At 42.5% G+C, this 17,792-nt stretch overlaps 1 protein-coding gene across 1 annotated transcript in view; it reads left to right on the top strand.

Moving 5' to 3' along the window:
• The window catches only part of ak5 (adenylate kinase 5), a 56,417-nt gene that overhangs the window by 25,182 nt on the left and 13,443 nt on the right, over positions 1-17,792 (top strand). The window contains exons 7-9 of the mRNA XM_064338158.1: positions 2,892-2,982; positions 11,483-11,559; positions 17,226-17,268. Coding sequence (XP_064194228.1) covers positions 2,892-2,982; positions 11,483-11,559; positions 17,226-17,268 — 211 coding nt within the window. The remainder of the gene's footprint in view (positions 1-2,891; positions 2,983-11,482; positions 11,560-17,225; positions 17,269-17,792) is intronic.

Raw genomic sequence — 17,792 nt, 5'->3', positions numbered from 1 at the left:
CTATGAAAGGATGTTGTCTGTTTTTAATTAGTTGTAATTAGGACATGGATCAAAGTTGAAGACTTTGAGTTGAAGGCTTTTTTTTTTACTTTGAGTCAGAAGCCTTTTTTTTTTAACTGTATTTGTTCATTCTAATGCTCGACCAATGAAAAAGTACATCAGGATGTTTATCAAGTTGCTACAGGCATCCTTTGATGTACCTTCCATTTGCATGCATGTTTTGCATTGAGAAACTGAAAGTAATAAGAATTATATTTGGTGTTAATTTAAGTTATATATTATGGATATGTATATTAAAGTTACATATTCCCAAGTGGTCACTACCAAAGTGAATCAAGTTTTCAGTTGATCCAACTGGTTAAATAAAGGTAAAATAGAAATAAAATACTCAGGCACATTATTAAGGGAGAACCTGACTGAAGCAGACACACTGAGGAATTTATACTTGCACATTGGCTGACTGAGGTTACTCTAACTGGGTTTAATGCATTCAAACGCATTCAGTATTTAACTTTTTTTGACAGAATGCTAGTGTTTTGTATGACAAACATGTTCCAGTGAAGATATTTTCAGAAATATTATCCTTCTATTTTTATTGAATCTCCCTTATAGTGTAGGTTTCAGCATATTTAGAATTTATGGTTCTTGAGATTACGACCAAAGACTCATGTCCCCTACATGGGATGGAAATAAATTGCCAGGAGGATATTTTCGTTGTCCAGGATACCGTTCCGTTATGTAAATCAATGCAATGTTATTGTTATGGCATATTTCATTAAGTTTCTGTTACAGTGTGCTTCACTGTATATCCTGTGAAGCACATTGTATATATAAGTGATGGTAGCAAGACAAACCTCCATAGATGGCATGTTAGAAGAAACCTTGGGAGGAACCATACTGAGCCGGGGGAGCCCGGCTTCCTGTGGACAGCACACGGTGCTCACAGGGACAAACGTGGTCAGTTCAATTTTCATGTGTGATTGAGGGCAATTTTACGGCTGTATGCTCACAGTCTTTCTCTGTGCTGCACACTGTTATCTGCAGCATATCCAACTGCGTGTCCTGCAATCAGTTGGTGGTTACTTGGTGGTCTTACCCTTATTCAGCCTCAGCTGAGTAAGTGCACCGTTCACAACTTGGATGAGTCCGCTGGCAGAGAAAGCTGTTTCGGAGTTTGCCGAAGGCTTCGAAGCTTATCACTCTCCAACTTTCCAAAATAGATGCATTTTCCATTCTTTGGGCTGTTTTTCCAGAGTTTATAGTAAACACAGTGAATCCCTGAGAACCAGGCCGCTTCCAGGTAACTCCATATTAAAGGTGGAGAGCAATTCTCTTGGCAGATCTGTGAAAATAAAAGGGTACAGACTCAAACGCAGACACAGACACAGCAATAGATGCGGCTACGCTACACTTTCACAGGGCTTGTTTTTAAAACAAAGAGCAGCGTGAGTGGGTGGGGACATATTGATCTCGGCCTTTTGAAACTGCGCTCCTGGCTAGTCCAGAATCCATACTGAATGTTGAAAAGGATCCCTTAAAGGAAAGATGGAGGCCTCAGATGTTTGTTTTTATTACTGACAGTCTGCAGAGCCGTATTTTGCGGAAGCGATAAGGGAGCAAAGCTTGACAGCAGAGCCCACCGGTCACACCAATTATTTAAGGCCACAAAAAGACCACAGTTGCTGCAGACATCGCCTGATTGAAACCATAACACCATCTCTCTCCCGATAGCTACCTTATATACTGTATCCTGGTACATAAACCCAGAATGATAATTAAACTATTTCTTTGCATGCTTAGACAGTCATCGCATTGGTCATGCTGCTGCATGCGAAGTACGAGGCGCACATATTGAGGTAATTGATTCTGTTCTCACTGGCTTTGGCTGAGAGCAATTTAAATGAGTTAACTGTTTGTAGGCCAATTTAATCGAGTTAACTGTTTGTGGTGGAATTAATTTAAATTTAATTCAAATGAGAATCGGTCATTTTAATTAACTGTCTGAAACACACACGGCGTATTGCGTGTTGTGTAAGTGACATAGAAATGCGAGACTAAATGTCAGACGTGTGTGTGGAGAAGGTCATCTGGGAATTGCCTGTGACAAACAGGTGGCATAGATACGTAATGGTATGTTAATAGGATGCACACCAGAGATATGAAGGCAAGGATTCCAAGACACTTGTGGAAGACAGAACCTATCATCCACAGCAAACAGGCAATACCCGGTGCTGTGTACAAAGCTCCAAGATTTTCTTCAGCAGACCCACTGAACTACACGGTGGCCCTTTCATGTCTGTTACCATGGAAACATCCAGGGTGGTCGTGGGGGGGGGTGTGGGGGGGGGGGGGGGCTGGCTGCCACCTCCTCTTGAGATAAATCTGCAAGATTCCTATTTTTCAAAGCTGTATCGCCGCAGACTGCAATATAGAGGCATTTGGTGCCCCTCCAAGCAACAGGGCTGTCACATGGCAAACTGATGAGTGCGTCCAGCAGAACAGACAGCCTTGCACTTCAGATGTCTGATTGTACAGTATGACAGCGCAGGGGGACACTGATTTTGAGGTGATAGATGTCTTTCTTAATTACATGCCATTCATTTCTCCAAATTAGGGAAAATGCTTTGTGTATTACGTCACACATGGGTAAATGCGAGTCTGGTAATGTTTTAGTCAATGCGGGCTGGAGTAAAAACAGATGGAATTCAGAGTAGAAGGTTTGGTGGTGGTCCAGAAAACAGGATTCAGTGACATATACAAATCATTAGTATTTGTTCTTAATAACTTCAAATTTTCAAACTTTCTTGCAGAGTAACCAGATCTCTTGCAAAGAGGACAATTAGCCAAATGACCTTACAGACACTAATGAAAAATGATTTTTGTCCCTACAGCTCGACGCAGACAGAAATGAAGAGGAGGTCTTCTATGATATCAGTGTAACCGTTGACAACAAGCTCTTTCCGACCAAAGAACCCATAGCCGGTAAGTAAAGTGATCTACAGTGATTTCTGAAGGGCTAAATAGCTACAGTCCACCTGCATGGCACTGCTATGTTTATATATATTTTTTAAATAAATACATTTGAAAAAATGTATTTTGACTTGGAAATATCTTAATGGCGTGCAATGGCTGAAAGTCCAGTGAATGAAACTAAAAACAGTTGCTCCTTATTTACCACTCTATCCTCACTGCGCTGCCACGTTGTAGGGTTGCGCAGTACCGCTGCCGCAGGGTAGCGGCAAAGCTTTGGGTTTTGTGGGAGAAGGGTGGGGGGGGGGGCGCCGCGTGGACACGAGAAGCCACGGGGCCTGTCGTGTTCAGGGTCAGTGTTCCGGAAGGGGTTGGCGTGCGCAGCATTAGCGTTCACTAGCAGGAGCCTGGCAGCCGCGAGCTGAAGAGAGAGATGGAGAGTTTGGGGAGGGACGTGCAGGGAGGGTGGGGCTGGTGATCGGATTCTGATATGTATGCTGAGCATAAATGTGAGCTTCACAGCAGGTGCCAGACGTGACCCTGAACTGCCCCCCCCCCCTCTACCGTGTAATTAATGGGTGCAATTTCAGGCTACAGATACAGCCAAGCTTTTCCCACAGGCTCACAAGATCCAACAGGAAAGTGGAGTATGCGGCTTTTGGAATTAATTGCATTCCCCATGCTGCCATGGGGATTTTTTGGAGCGATTAGCACCTGTAGGCACCAGTTTTTTGCTGGAGAATACAGTTCATATTTCCAGTAAAATGGATGCAGAGGTGTGTACTGTGAGTCGCTATTCAGAATGAAATAAAGATATGAAGATTGAAGGGATTGGTTTTTGAAAAAAGGGCATACAAAAATAATCATCTTATCGCTCTTCAATTTTTCCTCCCCCTCTTCATTATAATTAATAAAATGAACTTTAGAAGAAAGGACGAGCTTTGGCAATTTTCCATCCAGTATCTGAGCTGCTGCTAGTGTCATGGTGCAGGCAATCTGCTGAAATGACAAGCTGAGAGGAAAGTGCTATTGGGCCACACAGAGGAGAGTCTCTTTAAGTTGAATTATCCGGTAAGGGCATGCCATATGATTGGAGTAGTAGAGCACTTTCTGAATGGCCTAGACATTTACAGTATGATCTGGCATTAATCAACTGAAGAAACGTGGAACGCATGTCCTTTTTCGAATTTTGATGACGCACCAAAAATCCAAAGGTGCACTTTTCATCACAGTTCACGCTGATACAGTTTCTTTTGGCATTTCAGCTAGCAGGTTTTTCATTGCCTTTCTGTGCATAAGTCAGCATGCTTTAACTGATATACATAAGTGATCTCATTATTAATGCAAGCCTGCTGAACTTTGAGTCAGTAATGATAACACATCACAACCATTTCACATTTCCCATACACGTTTCAAATGACAAAATAAAGAAATGGCTTTCGGTGTATTGCCGCACACCACAGTCTGGAGTCAAATCCTGGTTGTGCCAGTGCCTACTGTGGCTGGCAGTCCTATAGGGCAATGTGGTGACGGCTCCACTCCGTAGGGAAGGGAAGACTTTGCCTCTTCACAGTCCTCACATCTAAGGTTTGAACCACAGCGCATTCTGTTCCCCATATGCCTCATCCTTTTAAGGCTTCAAAACCACAAATGCCAGCAGCTTTTTTTTTGACAAAAATACCCTGTCAGACATATACCAGTAGACGCCCCCCTGGCTGCCATGTTGCCGAACGGTAACTTGAGGGGATTTGTCATTTCCTGGCTTATTAATGGCGTGGAACAGATTGTACAGCGGCTGATCCCGACCGTCCCCTGAGAGGCCCCACTCAGACTGGGCTTTACGAGGGTGACAACCTCCAGAACGCTAGCAGATGTGACTCCGCAGCGGTGGCGGGTGCAGACACCTGGGGGTGTGCTGGTATCACAGGCGATGCGGACCCGCGGTGCGCGGCGCAGCAAGTCCCTGGAGGCCCGCTGTCAGGGCCGAGTGTCACTCAGAAGCCACGTAAGGAACGAGGAGCTGTCCAGAGTTTTTTGGCAGCCGGCACAAGCCGGTTTTCTGCCGGTTCAGAATTGCTCCCGCCTTCTCCTTTTGTCTGCCAAAATGATATCATTTCATTTTTTCTACATTGGTTTGTTTTTACTGTTAAATTGTGTGTATGTTTTTTTTTTCACCATCATACCTGGATCATATGACTACATTGCAATTAGTCATTTGATTCAGGTATGATGGTGAAAAAACACATACACACAATATAAAAGTGACTCGTGAAAAATGACCCCCAGACGCCTACTTTACCTACTTGTCCTGAATATTTATTATAGATCATTCCTTTCTTTTCCGGGAATTGTCCTGAGACTGCATTCATCCCTAAACTGATTCCACTCCTCCACAGGGAGAATGGTGTCATAATTACATATGATGAAATTCAAGTCCCTAAACTCCCGTGGATTCAAATCTGTTCCTATTTCCCTGTCATCAAGATACATTCACACTTCAGGATTTCATGATGGCCTGCAGTGGCTGCCTGATCGCTCTCTAATGGCCTCAGTGCTGATTTCAGCTTTGGGCAATCTCAGGAGCTTGACTGATTCATCCCAACATTGTGGTGAATTGAGACCATCTGTGACCATCTGTGCCTTGAAGAATATAATTAAATATTTCATGCAGGAAGACAGAGAGGTAGGCTGTTGCACGGTAATGTTGTTCCTGCTGAACGGCTGCTCTGGTTGCTCTTAGAAATGAGCTTTTTTTTTACTGGCAGACACAGGATCTTCATTATAGGGTTTGGTATGAATGGGCTCTTTAAATGGATAATGATAATGGATGAGCCCCATGGTCATCAATCAAATGCTGGCTGTGCTAATGCTGACTGTTCCCGGTAGCTCCATAGAGAGATGTGCAATTGGAAAAAATGTCACCCACATTTCTTCGCTATCTAGCGATCCCTACTGATCAATCGGGAGTCCGTGGACTGCATGTTAAAGCCGCATATGAATGATCTTCCTCCCACTCCACTCTGTGAGGTTAGCTGCAGTCTGCGGTGTGAAAAGAAGCAGATTGGCTATGCCACATGTTTCAGAGGAGAACTGCAGATGCAGGGTTTGCTATGTGCTGTTAACAAGAAGAAAATACTCCACGTGGGCCAAGCATCATCAACACTGGACCAAAAAGATTGGGAAAAGGCAGATGCACATCCTTTTAGGCCAGCAGATCATAGTTGCTGTTTCACTGTAGTCAGGGGAACTGGTTTCTCTCTAGTTGCATCAAATTCTTCCTGTAGTTGTGGTGCAATTGTACAATGGTTTTTTTGTTGTTGCTAGAAACCACAAGATATTTGTCTACTCTCGGTCTTCTTGGTCTTCTCCTGTTAACATTAATGCCCATCAGCTCTGCCCTTGTGTGTACTGAACAGTATACCTGAAAATCTTAAGCCACATAGCTTGCAGCTTTAGTGTCTATATTAGTTACACTACAAGGCAATGGTATTAGGCTACCTGTTGTCTTAAAAAACTTAATGTAGATAAGATTTCAATCAGTTTAGTGACTCCGCCTCCTTCCCACCCCTCATTTGCCAAATTATTGGACAGACTGTGATTAAAGCCAAAGGAGGTTATTTTGAGGAAAGTCATGTCTAAGATTATTTTTTAGTAGAAATTGGGAAAAAAATGTCCAGGTCTCCCAACTGTAGCCCAGGATAGATAAATATCACATTATATGTCTGTTTGGTGGCAAAACTGGATTAGGTTTGAGACTTACAGTTGAGCACCAGAATGAAGTTCATTCACAGCCATTGAAATATGACTGTGGGATATGACCAATTATTATGGGATATGACTGGGGCATCCTATTGAACATTGTCTGACCAAGCTGTTGTTTGGATATCAAAAAAACTCTGAATGGCCAAATGAATTGCTTCCAGTTTCCCCTAACAGTGCTATTTGAGGACACATTTTATGGTACTGTAATATCTTTATCTTCAGGCTCTTTTTTTGAATCTTGTATTCATACACGGAATAGACTGGAACATTCTATATCTGATTCCTTTTTCCTGGACCTCAGCTGCCGATGACTCAACTTAATTTCGCCTTGAGGTCATTTCTCATTTTCTTTCGAATCGAACGATTTGACAGAGGTCACGCAGACGACGCTTCTTGTCCATAACCGTTGGCCGGCGGTGGGCCTCCGCCATTCTGTTCATTTCTTGTGCGGTGCTGCTGAAGGGGCTGTGTGAATTGGCTGGAATCCTCTTGTTGATACATGGGGGCCGGTAACCTCCCTGATTGACTCAGCCAGACCGTGAAATCCACTTAGCCTGAATGGGGCCCCGGCGCCGTGCTAAACTGAGCTTCAGGTCTGAAACTATTTCCACTGTCTCTCGCCGTAGCCGCACGCCAGCGAGTAAATGTAAAATGCGTAGCCAGCGGTACAGAAAGCAGTGACTTTGTTCCATCAGACCACTAGTGCACTGTCATCAGTTTGCTGAAACTTTCCAACCCAACTGCCAACTTTCTGTGTACTCACCTGTGGTCACAGATTTATCTCCACATAAGTTTTCACGTGGAAATGTCAAACACGACATTGAGTCGAGTCACAATTCATTGCCCCCTAGCAACCAGGGAGATTATTTCTGCGACCTGCTGCTGAGTGTATTTATTTTGGCGAGATTTGGTCTGTCTTGGGGGAGGGTTGGTGCTGCATCTCTGTCAGCGTCAGTTGTCATTTGAGGACAGTCGGTGAGAGTTGGCGGTGCCTGGCGCTGCACCTTGCCGGTGGCGGTTAGCCGTGATGCCTCCGTCGGGACAGCTGCTGTCAGTCGGCCGTGGCACTGAGCAGAATATGTCTCCGTGAAGCCTGGTCATGTGACCTCTCTCGAAGGATCTGCTTCCCTACAGCGGTGGGATGTCACCAGACGGGAGTAGGCAACTACGCGAGTGGCGAGCCACTGGATGCTCTTTCGTGTATATACACACAGCAGGTTAACATTTGTTCAAGGAGCCGCTTCACTCGATTGGATGACTTATTCAATTCAGCTGAAATCCGCTTTCTTGCCGCTGAATCTGGCTTTCTTTCACGTATTTACAAAGTAGGCTGACACTTGTCCAGAAATTTACTTCGCTGGATTGAATAACAATGCATTTTTTTTCATTCTGTAAGATTTTCTTACTTGACCAATATTGGCAATAGACAGGGTAAACAAGCAAGTGTGCTTTTGAGTTAGCACTCCAGATCCACATCCAGTCCGCATTAATATTCATGTAACTGTGCATTATGTAACTGTGGAGAATACATGCATAGCGAAAACATATTAATTGTGGACCTGAAACATTCAAGATCTTCTTTGAATTCCTGACGTGGTGTGGCGCAGTGCTGTGTGGGGCCACCGTGTCAGATGGTGAATGTGAGTCAGAGGCCAGTGTGCTTCATTTTAGCTTTTTCTGAGAGAAAATGTGCCAAAAAAAAAAAAAAAAAAAAACAGATCTTCAGGAATATAAAAAGGCTTGCTCTACAGTTAAGAACCCAACACAAAGGACCTCCCAGGCTCTCAGATGTCTTCTCCAGAGATTCCCCCACTGCAAAACACAATAGACTGTGCGCCTTTATGAAAGGCCCAGTCAAAGCAACAAATAGAACCGGGGTGGATAATCCATCACTGGAGTCCCTGGAGGTGCGGCAGCTCCTGTCTCATGTCCTGAAGGCCTAACAGGTTTTTGGATACAGCCCGAAAATCAGACAGCAGCTAAAGACACAGACCGACACTCTGCTCCTCCCACCACCCTTTTCTGGTGTCACGCGTTAAAAGTATATAAACTGTAGTGTTCACAAGGCCAGTGTGAACAGGACGAGACACATTGACAGAAGCTAGCTTTCCAGACTAGTTGCCCCGTAAGTACGAACAAGTTGCCCTGTCTGTCTACTCACAAGCCTCCGTTGCTGACTAGGATGGCTCCCTGCAGGTCGAGCAGAGATGTTCTACTGTGTTAACAGGAAGTCTGAAGTGAAAACTTCTGTGTGCACCTTTTCAGTATTGTGAGGGGCACAGGGAATGTATAATCATTGCAGATAATTATTTATGCACTTTATTTGTTTGCTCATTGGCATAACATTCCTTGTGAGTTATTCATAATTTAACTTATAATCTTCTTAAATAGTCGAATTATATGTCCAACTCATTCATTTTCATGCTCTGCATTACATTGCATTGCATTATATGTAGTAGTGCAGAGCTTTTACTATAGTAAAATATAATGTTTCAGTTATAGATCTTTATCCTTCTGTACTCATAAATTGTAATATTGTAACATTGTAACATCTGTGCCAGAATAAAATCTATTGAAAAAGATCTGATCAAATGTGGGTTGTAGCCTACGAATATGTGCTCAAAACACACCTTCAAAATGTAATTAGAGCTAGCTCTATTTCAGCTAGCCCTCAAGATCATTGTTATGCTTTGTGGCTGCGTTCTGCATTAATATTTCATTGCATTCTGTGTTATGTAACTATTCAAATATTATTATTATTCGGTCAGAGTGCATGTCTGTCAACAGACTACAATCTCTGTCTTGGATGACTAGCTGGATGATTTTATCAATCATAGGAAAATACGGAAAACCTCAGTGAATGCAGCATACAATCAGAGGAAATACGTCCGGGGTAATATTTTCCATTTTGTAAACTGAGATAAAACGTTTCCCACAGTGTCATGTTTAAAGATGTATCAATTCCGTAAATATTAAGGTGCACACTTATTAGTGTTTCCTGTTCAGTCACGTCAAAAAAATAATAGTGACAACAGCAAAAGAGGCCAATGAGAACCATCTAATGCAGGACAGGAGAGCCTCTAGCCAGAAACGCATGTTGTTTCGAAGCCGAAGATGGTGAAACGATTGAGCTGTGCCAAGTGCGTGGGCATTTAATTGGTCCGCAGCTACCTCTAATTACAAACGATGAAACCGGGATTTTAAAAAATCCAGCCATCTTCAAAGAAGCAGTTGGTGACTTCTGTGTCCTAGACATGTGCTTAATGCTTCACAGCCTTCTAGGCCAGCATCATTTCCAGTTGGCAGCACTGCATTGGTCAGTGATCATTGCTGTCCTGAGGTGGTGACAGTACAATTCCCCGATTTCAGAAACGCGTGGCGTGTCCCCCCCCCCCCCCCCCCCCCCTTCCCCGGATTCTGTAGAAGCCCAGTCAGAATGTGTCTCAGGTTCAATCACTTGTGATTTGGCTGAATTATAATTTGTCCTCAAGGCCCAAGGCCTCTGGGTGGCTGTACATTTTTTTTCCAGAAAACAAAGATTCTTTACCCATGAAAACAGGCCAGTGCCTCAGCAGGTTCTTCCACGACAATATGACATATCGCTGTCTGTTTCTGCCCACCTGCTAATCATAGCTCCTGGTACTGACAGTTGCTCTATTTATCCCTTTGGATTTGTGCATTTCTCTGTTAGCACATTGGAAGTGTGCTCGGGGAGCTGGAGCATGAATGCTGCTTTAGAGAATAAAACCAGCATGTGCAAAATGTATAATTATCCTTAAAGGAAAATTCACAATGACACAAATTTTATCATATCTAGCTGCCATCAAATTAAAGTCATTAACAGCATATGAAAGTGGGAACATTTTTCAGAGCAGTTTCAGTGCTAAAATTATTATGTTAAGTGATTATGAAAATAAAAATGCCATTCATTTTCTCGGTTCATGGTGTAGAGGTTGTAATAACCTTGATGAAAGCATGTACTGTACAGTATATGAATATATATATATATATAATTTTATCTTGGTGTCCTTCTTGGCAAAATCATTATGAACAATATGAAATTAAAATCCATTGTCATGCATTTTCTATAGGCAGATTTCATTGTCCTCATTATCTTACCAAATATTTTTTTACCAAAAATGCATTTGAGTTTAACAGAAATTAATGTCCCCCATTTTCTCGTACCAAAAGACAACTTTAACTCATTCAGAGCACTGTTGGCCTTGGCTGGTCTTCATCCTCCCAGAATATGACCAGTCTTGTTCCTCCCACCCTCTTGCTGTGATCCAACAGGAGTCCCCTGTCATAGGTTTTGTGTTCAGATTTGTCTCTGTTGCGTGTGTTTCGTTCTTCTGGTTTGTCATCTGATTGACCGTTTACTTTGATTGTCTCTGGTTATTATTATTATTATTATTATTATATTAATATTAATATTAACATTAATATTAATAATTACATTCCTCTTCCATTTATAACCACAACAGTACATTGAGGTCTGTACGTGCTTTTCTGTACCTTGCTCTCATTGTTCTGAAAGCAGTTAACACGCAGGCACAAAATGCGAGTGTGAGACATTTGTTTATAATCATTCACCATTTCTTATGAGTCAGGTGTACATTACTTAAGAACAACACCAAAAAACTGGGCCAGGTGCACATCACAAATCACTGTGTGAACAATGGCTGGCCTCTTTTTCTGGAGAGTGCTGAAGATGATCTCATTCTAATGTGTCCCATTCTCTCTTCTCCAGGCCCCAGCGAACTCGACCTCAGTTTGCTCGTGGAAACTTCCAGCCTAGCAGATGTGTCCTCTGAGTTTGAAGAGCAGGTATTGGCACCGTATCTTTTTTGAACATTGTGTTTGAATCTGAAGTGCTGACTTCCACGGAGGATTCTAGAAAAAAATATTTTTGTCATTAATTATTCAAGTGGTACTTTAATTACCTTGGATGGGAAAGGATGCTTGGCTTTGGCTGCCAGAGGGATTGGTCCGGTGGTACATAGGCATTGCTGAAGCTGACGCCAGGGTCTCATGTGACATTGTCTGTTTTTCTGGCATCCTGTTTTCTTGCTTTTGTGAGGCCGCGGACTGGGAGTTTGAACTGAATTTGAGTGGGAGCCAAGGCACCTTGAGTCCCAGCGTGCAGAATTTCAGACCCATAAGCCAGTGGCTCTATGTGGCGCGGCTTTATTTAAACTTTATTTAAAATCTGTTAATTACAACAACCAGTGCACTGCTTGCTGAGGGCGAGGCTGCCACCCATTTGCTGCAGATCTCCATTTGCTGCAGTGGATGGAGAACAGGAGTGAAAGGTTTGACGAGAGGATGGCCTTCCTCGTCAAGTATGGGTAGGGGGCTGAATTTCCACTGGATCTGTTGCACCTCCTCAGTGGTCCTTGTCAATAAAAATAATTTCTCCAGAGAGCTAACCGTGCCAGAGCTCCTTGGCTCAAGATATCCCAACAGTACGTGATGACTTTATAGCCAGCTCAGTTTATTAGCTGCCAAAGGAAAATGTCAGTGACTGGAACATTAAAAAAAAAAAAAACTATAATCTCCACTCAATAATCTCCCTTTCATCTGTCTGTCACTCTTCTGCTCCCATCCTTTCAGCGATATACAGGTGAATGCAGGATCACAGAGAATTTCCCCTGGTAGTTTTGGTTGTTGACAGCACTGAGTTTAACAATAAACCTTCACGGTTTAGTCTTAAAATCCTGCAGGCTTAGTTTTAAAATCTTACAGTTTTAGTCTTAGAGTCTGTCAGGCTCAGTCTTAGAAACGTACAGGTTTGCTAATTCTGAAATTTCTCCATAACCATATCAGAGTCCTCCTACCACTGACTAACAAGTCCTCTAGAGAAATGTGCCTGGAAATCCTAGTTTATTTATTTATTTATTATTTATTTATAAGTGAAAATTTGCAAAGATCTTGGTGGCTATGTTGCCTGGGATCTAATTAGAATCTTCCCTAAAAAGGCAAGAGAAATTAAAATGAATAGGTGAGCACACTGGTATTGGCACCAAATTAATTAGTAATTACATGGCATGTTGTAATACATGAAGCATAACATTTACTTGGTATATCGGGGAAAACTACATCATATCACTAATGTTATATGGGTGTTATTTGTTTTATATGTGGGTGTAGTTTGTTAGCCTGGTGATGGTGATGGTGATGAGATTTTGAAAATGGGAAGCATGCCTGGGCGATAGCCCCCACCCGTCTTGAACATGCAAAATTTTCTCTACTGCCTCTGTAACACCTCAGTCCTGGGGTGCTGCCCAGCCCACCACCTTACTGAACCCGCAGCTTAGACCTCCTCCCATCCCTAAGCATGGTTTGTTACGATGTAATTCAGGTTAAGCACCAGCTCAAGGTTAAAACAGGTTTTTCTGCCCCCACCCCCGGCTCTGCCCTGTGATCGTGTTTCATGGGTCTCAGGAGAACATTGTGGTGTTTGAGTAAAAACATTTTCAGACCAAAGAAATTGGATTTGGGAATCTAAAAATACTGAGGTGTTTAAGCATTAACTTTCAAAGCTTTCTGATTTAGTATGAAAGTATTCTGCTATAAATGGGTGACATTTTCATCATTGGTCCTTTCAAAGCTAAACTGTGTGTGATTCCTGCATTCCCTAAATTTAGCTTTTCTAGAGAACCAATATAGGTAGACATTTCCATTTCATAAGCTACAATTATTAAATCTGAAATTATGTACCATTTGGGAGAAAGGATCCACAGTATCCAGCATGATAGTGGTATTTGGTAATACAGTGTAATATTTGACCATGATGAACTGGGTACTGCATTAGTATAAACACCCCCAATTTAAGATTAAGATATTGTGCAACCTGAGATTCAGGAAACACGTCTGACAGCTACCAGTATCCTTTGCCTCCCACCTTCTCATTCACAGCACACTTTCACCAAGACAATGTCCTGTTCTTTCACAAGTGTCAGAACACGATATCAACCTCATTATGTCTCACACTGCGTGGCCACTGAAACCGGATCATGCATATTCATGGGAATGCAACTCTCCTGGAGGAGAGGAGGTGGCAGATAAGCACTTTTCCATGTGGGAAAATGTTCAAACACAATTCGGCTGTCACTTTACGTGACAGCTGTACCCTGCCAGAAATCCCAGGCGGGCGTCTTTGTGTCTTTTTCTTTCAATTACTCGAATTCTCTATTGCCAAAAATTAAAAATCGGTCAATGGGTGGTGACTGGTCGTCACGTATAATGAAATAAAATTAGGAGGGAGGGTTCCTTCTCCAAAGGGCATAGGAAATGCAGAAAAATCTGACATCTTTTCAATGTCATTAGAGATGGATTTAAATTCACTGCTTCAAAAGCAAACACGGCTGTTTCAAATGCGGCAACCAATTGGCCTTAACTTTAATGATTCAATGAGTCAAGATGATTTTTTACTCTCATTTAGTCTATTCAAATGAGTGACTCATCAAAGTCTGATGCATTCATCTACAAAACAAAACTGCAGATCTTCCAGCTCTGTCCGGGGGTTGGTTGGGCAGTTAGCTTTTCTTTCCAGTTTGTGTATGTGTGTGTGTGTGTGTGTGTGTGTGTGTGTGCATGCCTGTGTTCGTGAGTGTGTGTGTGTATATGTATGCGTGCATGCGTGTGTTCGCAAGTGTGTGTGTGTATGTGTGTGCGTGCCAGTGCAAGTGTGTGTGTGTGTGTGTATGTGTCTGAGCACACACATGTGCATGTATGTGTATGTGTGTGTATGTGTATTTGTGTGTGTGTGTGTGTGTGTGTGCGTGCGAGTGCAAGTGTGTGTGTGTGTGTGTGTGTGTGTGTCCTCACCAGCCCTCCACTCCCCGAGCTCTGAGAGTGACTCACCCGGGCCGGCTGGCGTGCCCACATGACAGGACGGCTCATCTCTAGCACCATCTCCACCACTCTGCCACGCACCGCTGCACCCGCCATCCGCCATCCCTAATACCGCCACTTTCAGAGCTCCTAAAATTCCTTCAAGTATAGATAAATCTCTACGTAAAAGCGTAGACTTATGCACTTATTTAGTATAAATTTCTGATTTTTAACAATCAGTTTTTTTATTCATTAAGTAGTAACTTTATTTTCTTTCAGGTCTTGAAGGCATACTGTGCAGGATTTTTGCCTTGAAAATATTATAAAATAACCATGAAATTTTCCGGGAGTTTCTAATGAAATGTGTGTCTATGGTTTGGTTGGGAACTCAGGGTTGATTGGGCGGGGTTGAAGACGGAGGAGGATCAAATTCTTAGACTGTAAACACGGGACAGCAAGGCTAAAAAATCCTGCATAGTACGCCTTTAAATTTTGTTTGGTGAAGTATAATTTTGAAAAGTAATCATCACCCTAAGAAAATGAATTACATTTATCTCATAGCTGAATCTTTGGACTATTTAATTATTCAAGTGTTTTTTCACAAACGCAGATTGTTTCTGGAGTACTATATGGAGACAGCACACCGCTACATTATTCCAGAGATAGTTTGCGTATTAATACTTGTAATAGTAATGGGGTGATTTCCATCGGCTACAAATATACTTGGCAAATAAAATCTGAATTATAATTTTGGGATAGTGGCAGTATGATTCTTTTTAAGCTCCTGAAAAAAGATGATTCAATGACCCAATTAAATCAGGTTTTCTCACAAGCTAATTTGTTAACAAAAAGGTTGTATTTCAGTTGTTAGCAGTGGTTTCTGTGGAATTTCAGCCCAAGGTCTATTTTAGCTTAATCTTTCCCCAGCATTTGCTCAAGACCCCTCCAGATGTGCATGGAAATTGTATTAAACCTTGAGAACTTGCCATGGCAACCAATCAGCTGAGCCTCCACAGGACATTTCAGTTGCCTGCTTGGAATGAATGACATTTTTTTCCATCAACACAGCCCTGTGCTGAAAGGCAATATAAAGTGTATTTCAAAATGAAAGACAAAGACCTGGCAAAGAGAGAGAGAGTTCCTGCAGACACATCTATCCAGCTGTTGAGAGCACTCTCACCCCAGTGCCCAGTTGATGCTCTGTGTGTGTGTGTGTGTGTGTGTGGAAAACATGGCTATGGCGTCATCACTCTTCTGTGTGGCTGACCCTTCTCCTTGCCTTAACAAAGTATTGATCACACCACAGACTGAAGGTCTCCTGTTCAGCATTGTGATGAACTAAGAGACTATTTTTTATTTCAGATAGGATCTAAAGGTCGAGAGTTCGTCTCATATTTCTGCCTCTGCGTACATATTTATATTATCTCAGCTCACGCAGGTCAAGTCAAGCTGTGCGTGAAGTGAAACTCATGACAAAGCCTGCATCCAGGTTGAAGTTGCTTACCACCCAGGCAATGTGGAGTTTCATATCAGCGTAACCCCCCTGGGCAGTGAACTATAAACTGGCACTCATATATCTATTGTTATCATAGACAGATATATACAGTGTGGTCTGAGTATTTGACACAATTTTTGTTATTTTTGTCTTTACTTTACTCCAGCACATTGGATTTGAAATGAAACAACAAGTATAATATTGAAGTATAGACTGTTAGCTTTAATTTGCAGGAATCATATCAGACGTACCACATAGGAATTGCAGCTATTTTTATACATACCCACCATTTTGGGGGACCGAAAGCAATTGGACAATAGGGCTGCTCGGTTAGTTCTAGAGTTGCTTATAGATGTGAAATTTGCAGTCTGTTGCCTCTCAACACGAGGAGCAAAGACTTGTCAATGCCAGGAAAGCAGGCCATCATAGGGTATAAAAATCTGAATAAATGAATCAGCCAAAACATTGGGCGTGTCAAAATCAACTGTTTGGTACACTGTTAAGAAGCAAGAATGAATTAGTGAGCTCAGCAATAGCAAACAACCTGACAGACCACAGAAGACCACTGTCGTGGATGACAAAATAATACTTTCAGCTGTGCTGTACGCTCTGTGTTCTATTCATCATTTCATTTCAAATCCAGTGTGCTGCATTACACAGCCAAAACAACAAAAACGGTGTCACTGTCTAAATGCTTACAGACTGCACTGTAAATACCCTTAAATTAAAGCTGACAGTCTGCATTTTAACCACAGATTTGTTGATTCATTTGAAATCCACTGCACTGGAGTACAGAGACAAAACAATTGTGTCACCATCAAAATACAAACTGCACTGCAGATGTATGTATAGATTGAGCAGCAGTGTATGGTGCCCATGGACATGACACTGTGACTCCAAATCGATGCTGTCTGGGTTCCTCTGCATGAAGGGACTATAGTTGCATAGTTCTGGGCTGGCCAGTTCTGGGCAGTCCCACATGGGGGATTGAAAATGAACGCGGGCCAGGCCACGTTCGGTATCGACCCCCCTACACACCTCCCCCGCTCTCCAACCCCCCACACACACCCCCCCCTACACTGGTGCCTGGCCACAGTGTCACTCCAGGGAGGCTGAGATTTCTCTCTGAATACATCTTTGTCCTTGTCCTTCTCCCTGACAGGCCTACGATGAGTTGGCGGGATTTGCTGGGGCCAATGCAACCGGTGAATATATGCATTTTTATTGACTCAGAACTCTCATGATAGAGCGGAGACTTCCTAAAACAGTGGGGGGGGGGTGGGGGGTGTGGGCTGCGTGTGTGTGTGTGTGTGCGTGCGGAGGAGGTTGTGTGTGGAGGAGCTAATGTTATTTTTTGACAAATAAAAGTTGAGCTCACAGCTTGTAGCCTTATTCACTTCATTTGATTTCAAATAAGTATTCCATCCTGTTGCTCTGAATAGAGAAATGGTTTAAAATCAGCATGAGACTGCAAATACTGTTTTACTGCCGACTCACCGGAAATAATGAAAGGAGAGATGAAAAAAATAATAAGAAATGAATAGCCATGTTAAATTGAAGGAAATTCACTTTCTCTGACCACGTCTAGGTTTCATCTCATCTCAATGGCTCATTCACCAAACGAGTTATATACATTCTGCCCCCAAGATATAATATTCCCAAATTGCTAGCGAACTGAGCTAATGGGTCTCAAGAATCTGAGCAGGAAAGAACATTTGATTGAAATGAA

The sequence above is a fragment of the Anguilla rostrata genome, chromosome 6, assembly GCF_018555375.3.
Source record: "Anguilla rostrata isolate EN2019 chromosome 6, ASM1855537v3, whole genome shotgun sequence".
In the NCBI taxonomy this organism is placed as follows: Eukaryota; Metazoa; Chordata; class Actinopteri; order Anguilliformes; family Anguillidae; genus Anguilla; species Anguilla rostrata.
The sequence above is the reverse complement of the archived record's forward strand: the minus strand, read 5'-3'. Positions and strand labels throughout refer to the sequence as shown.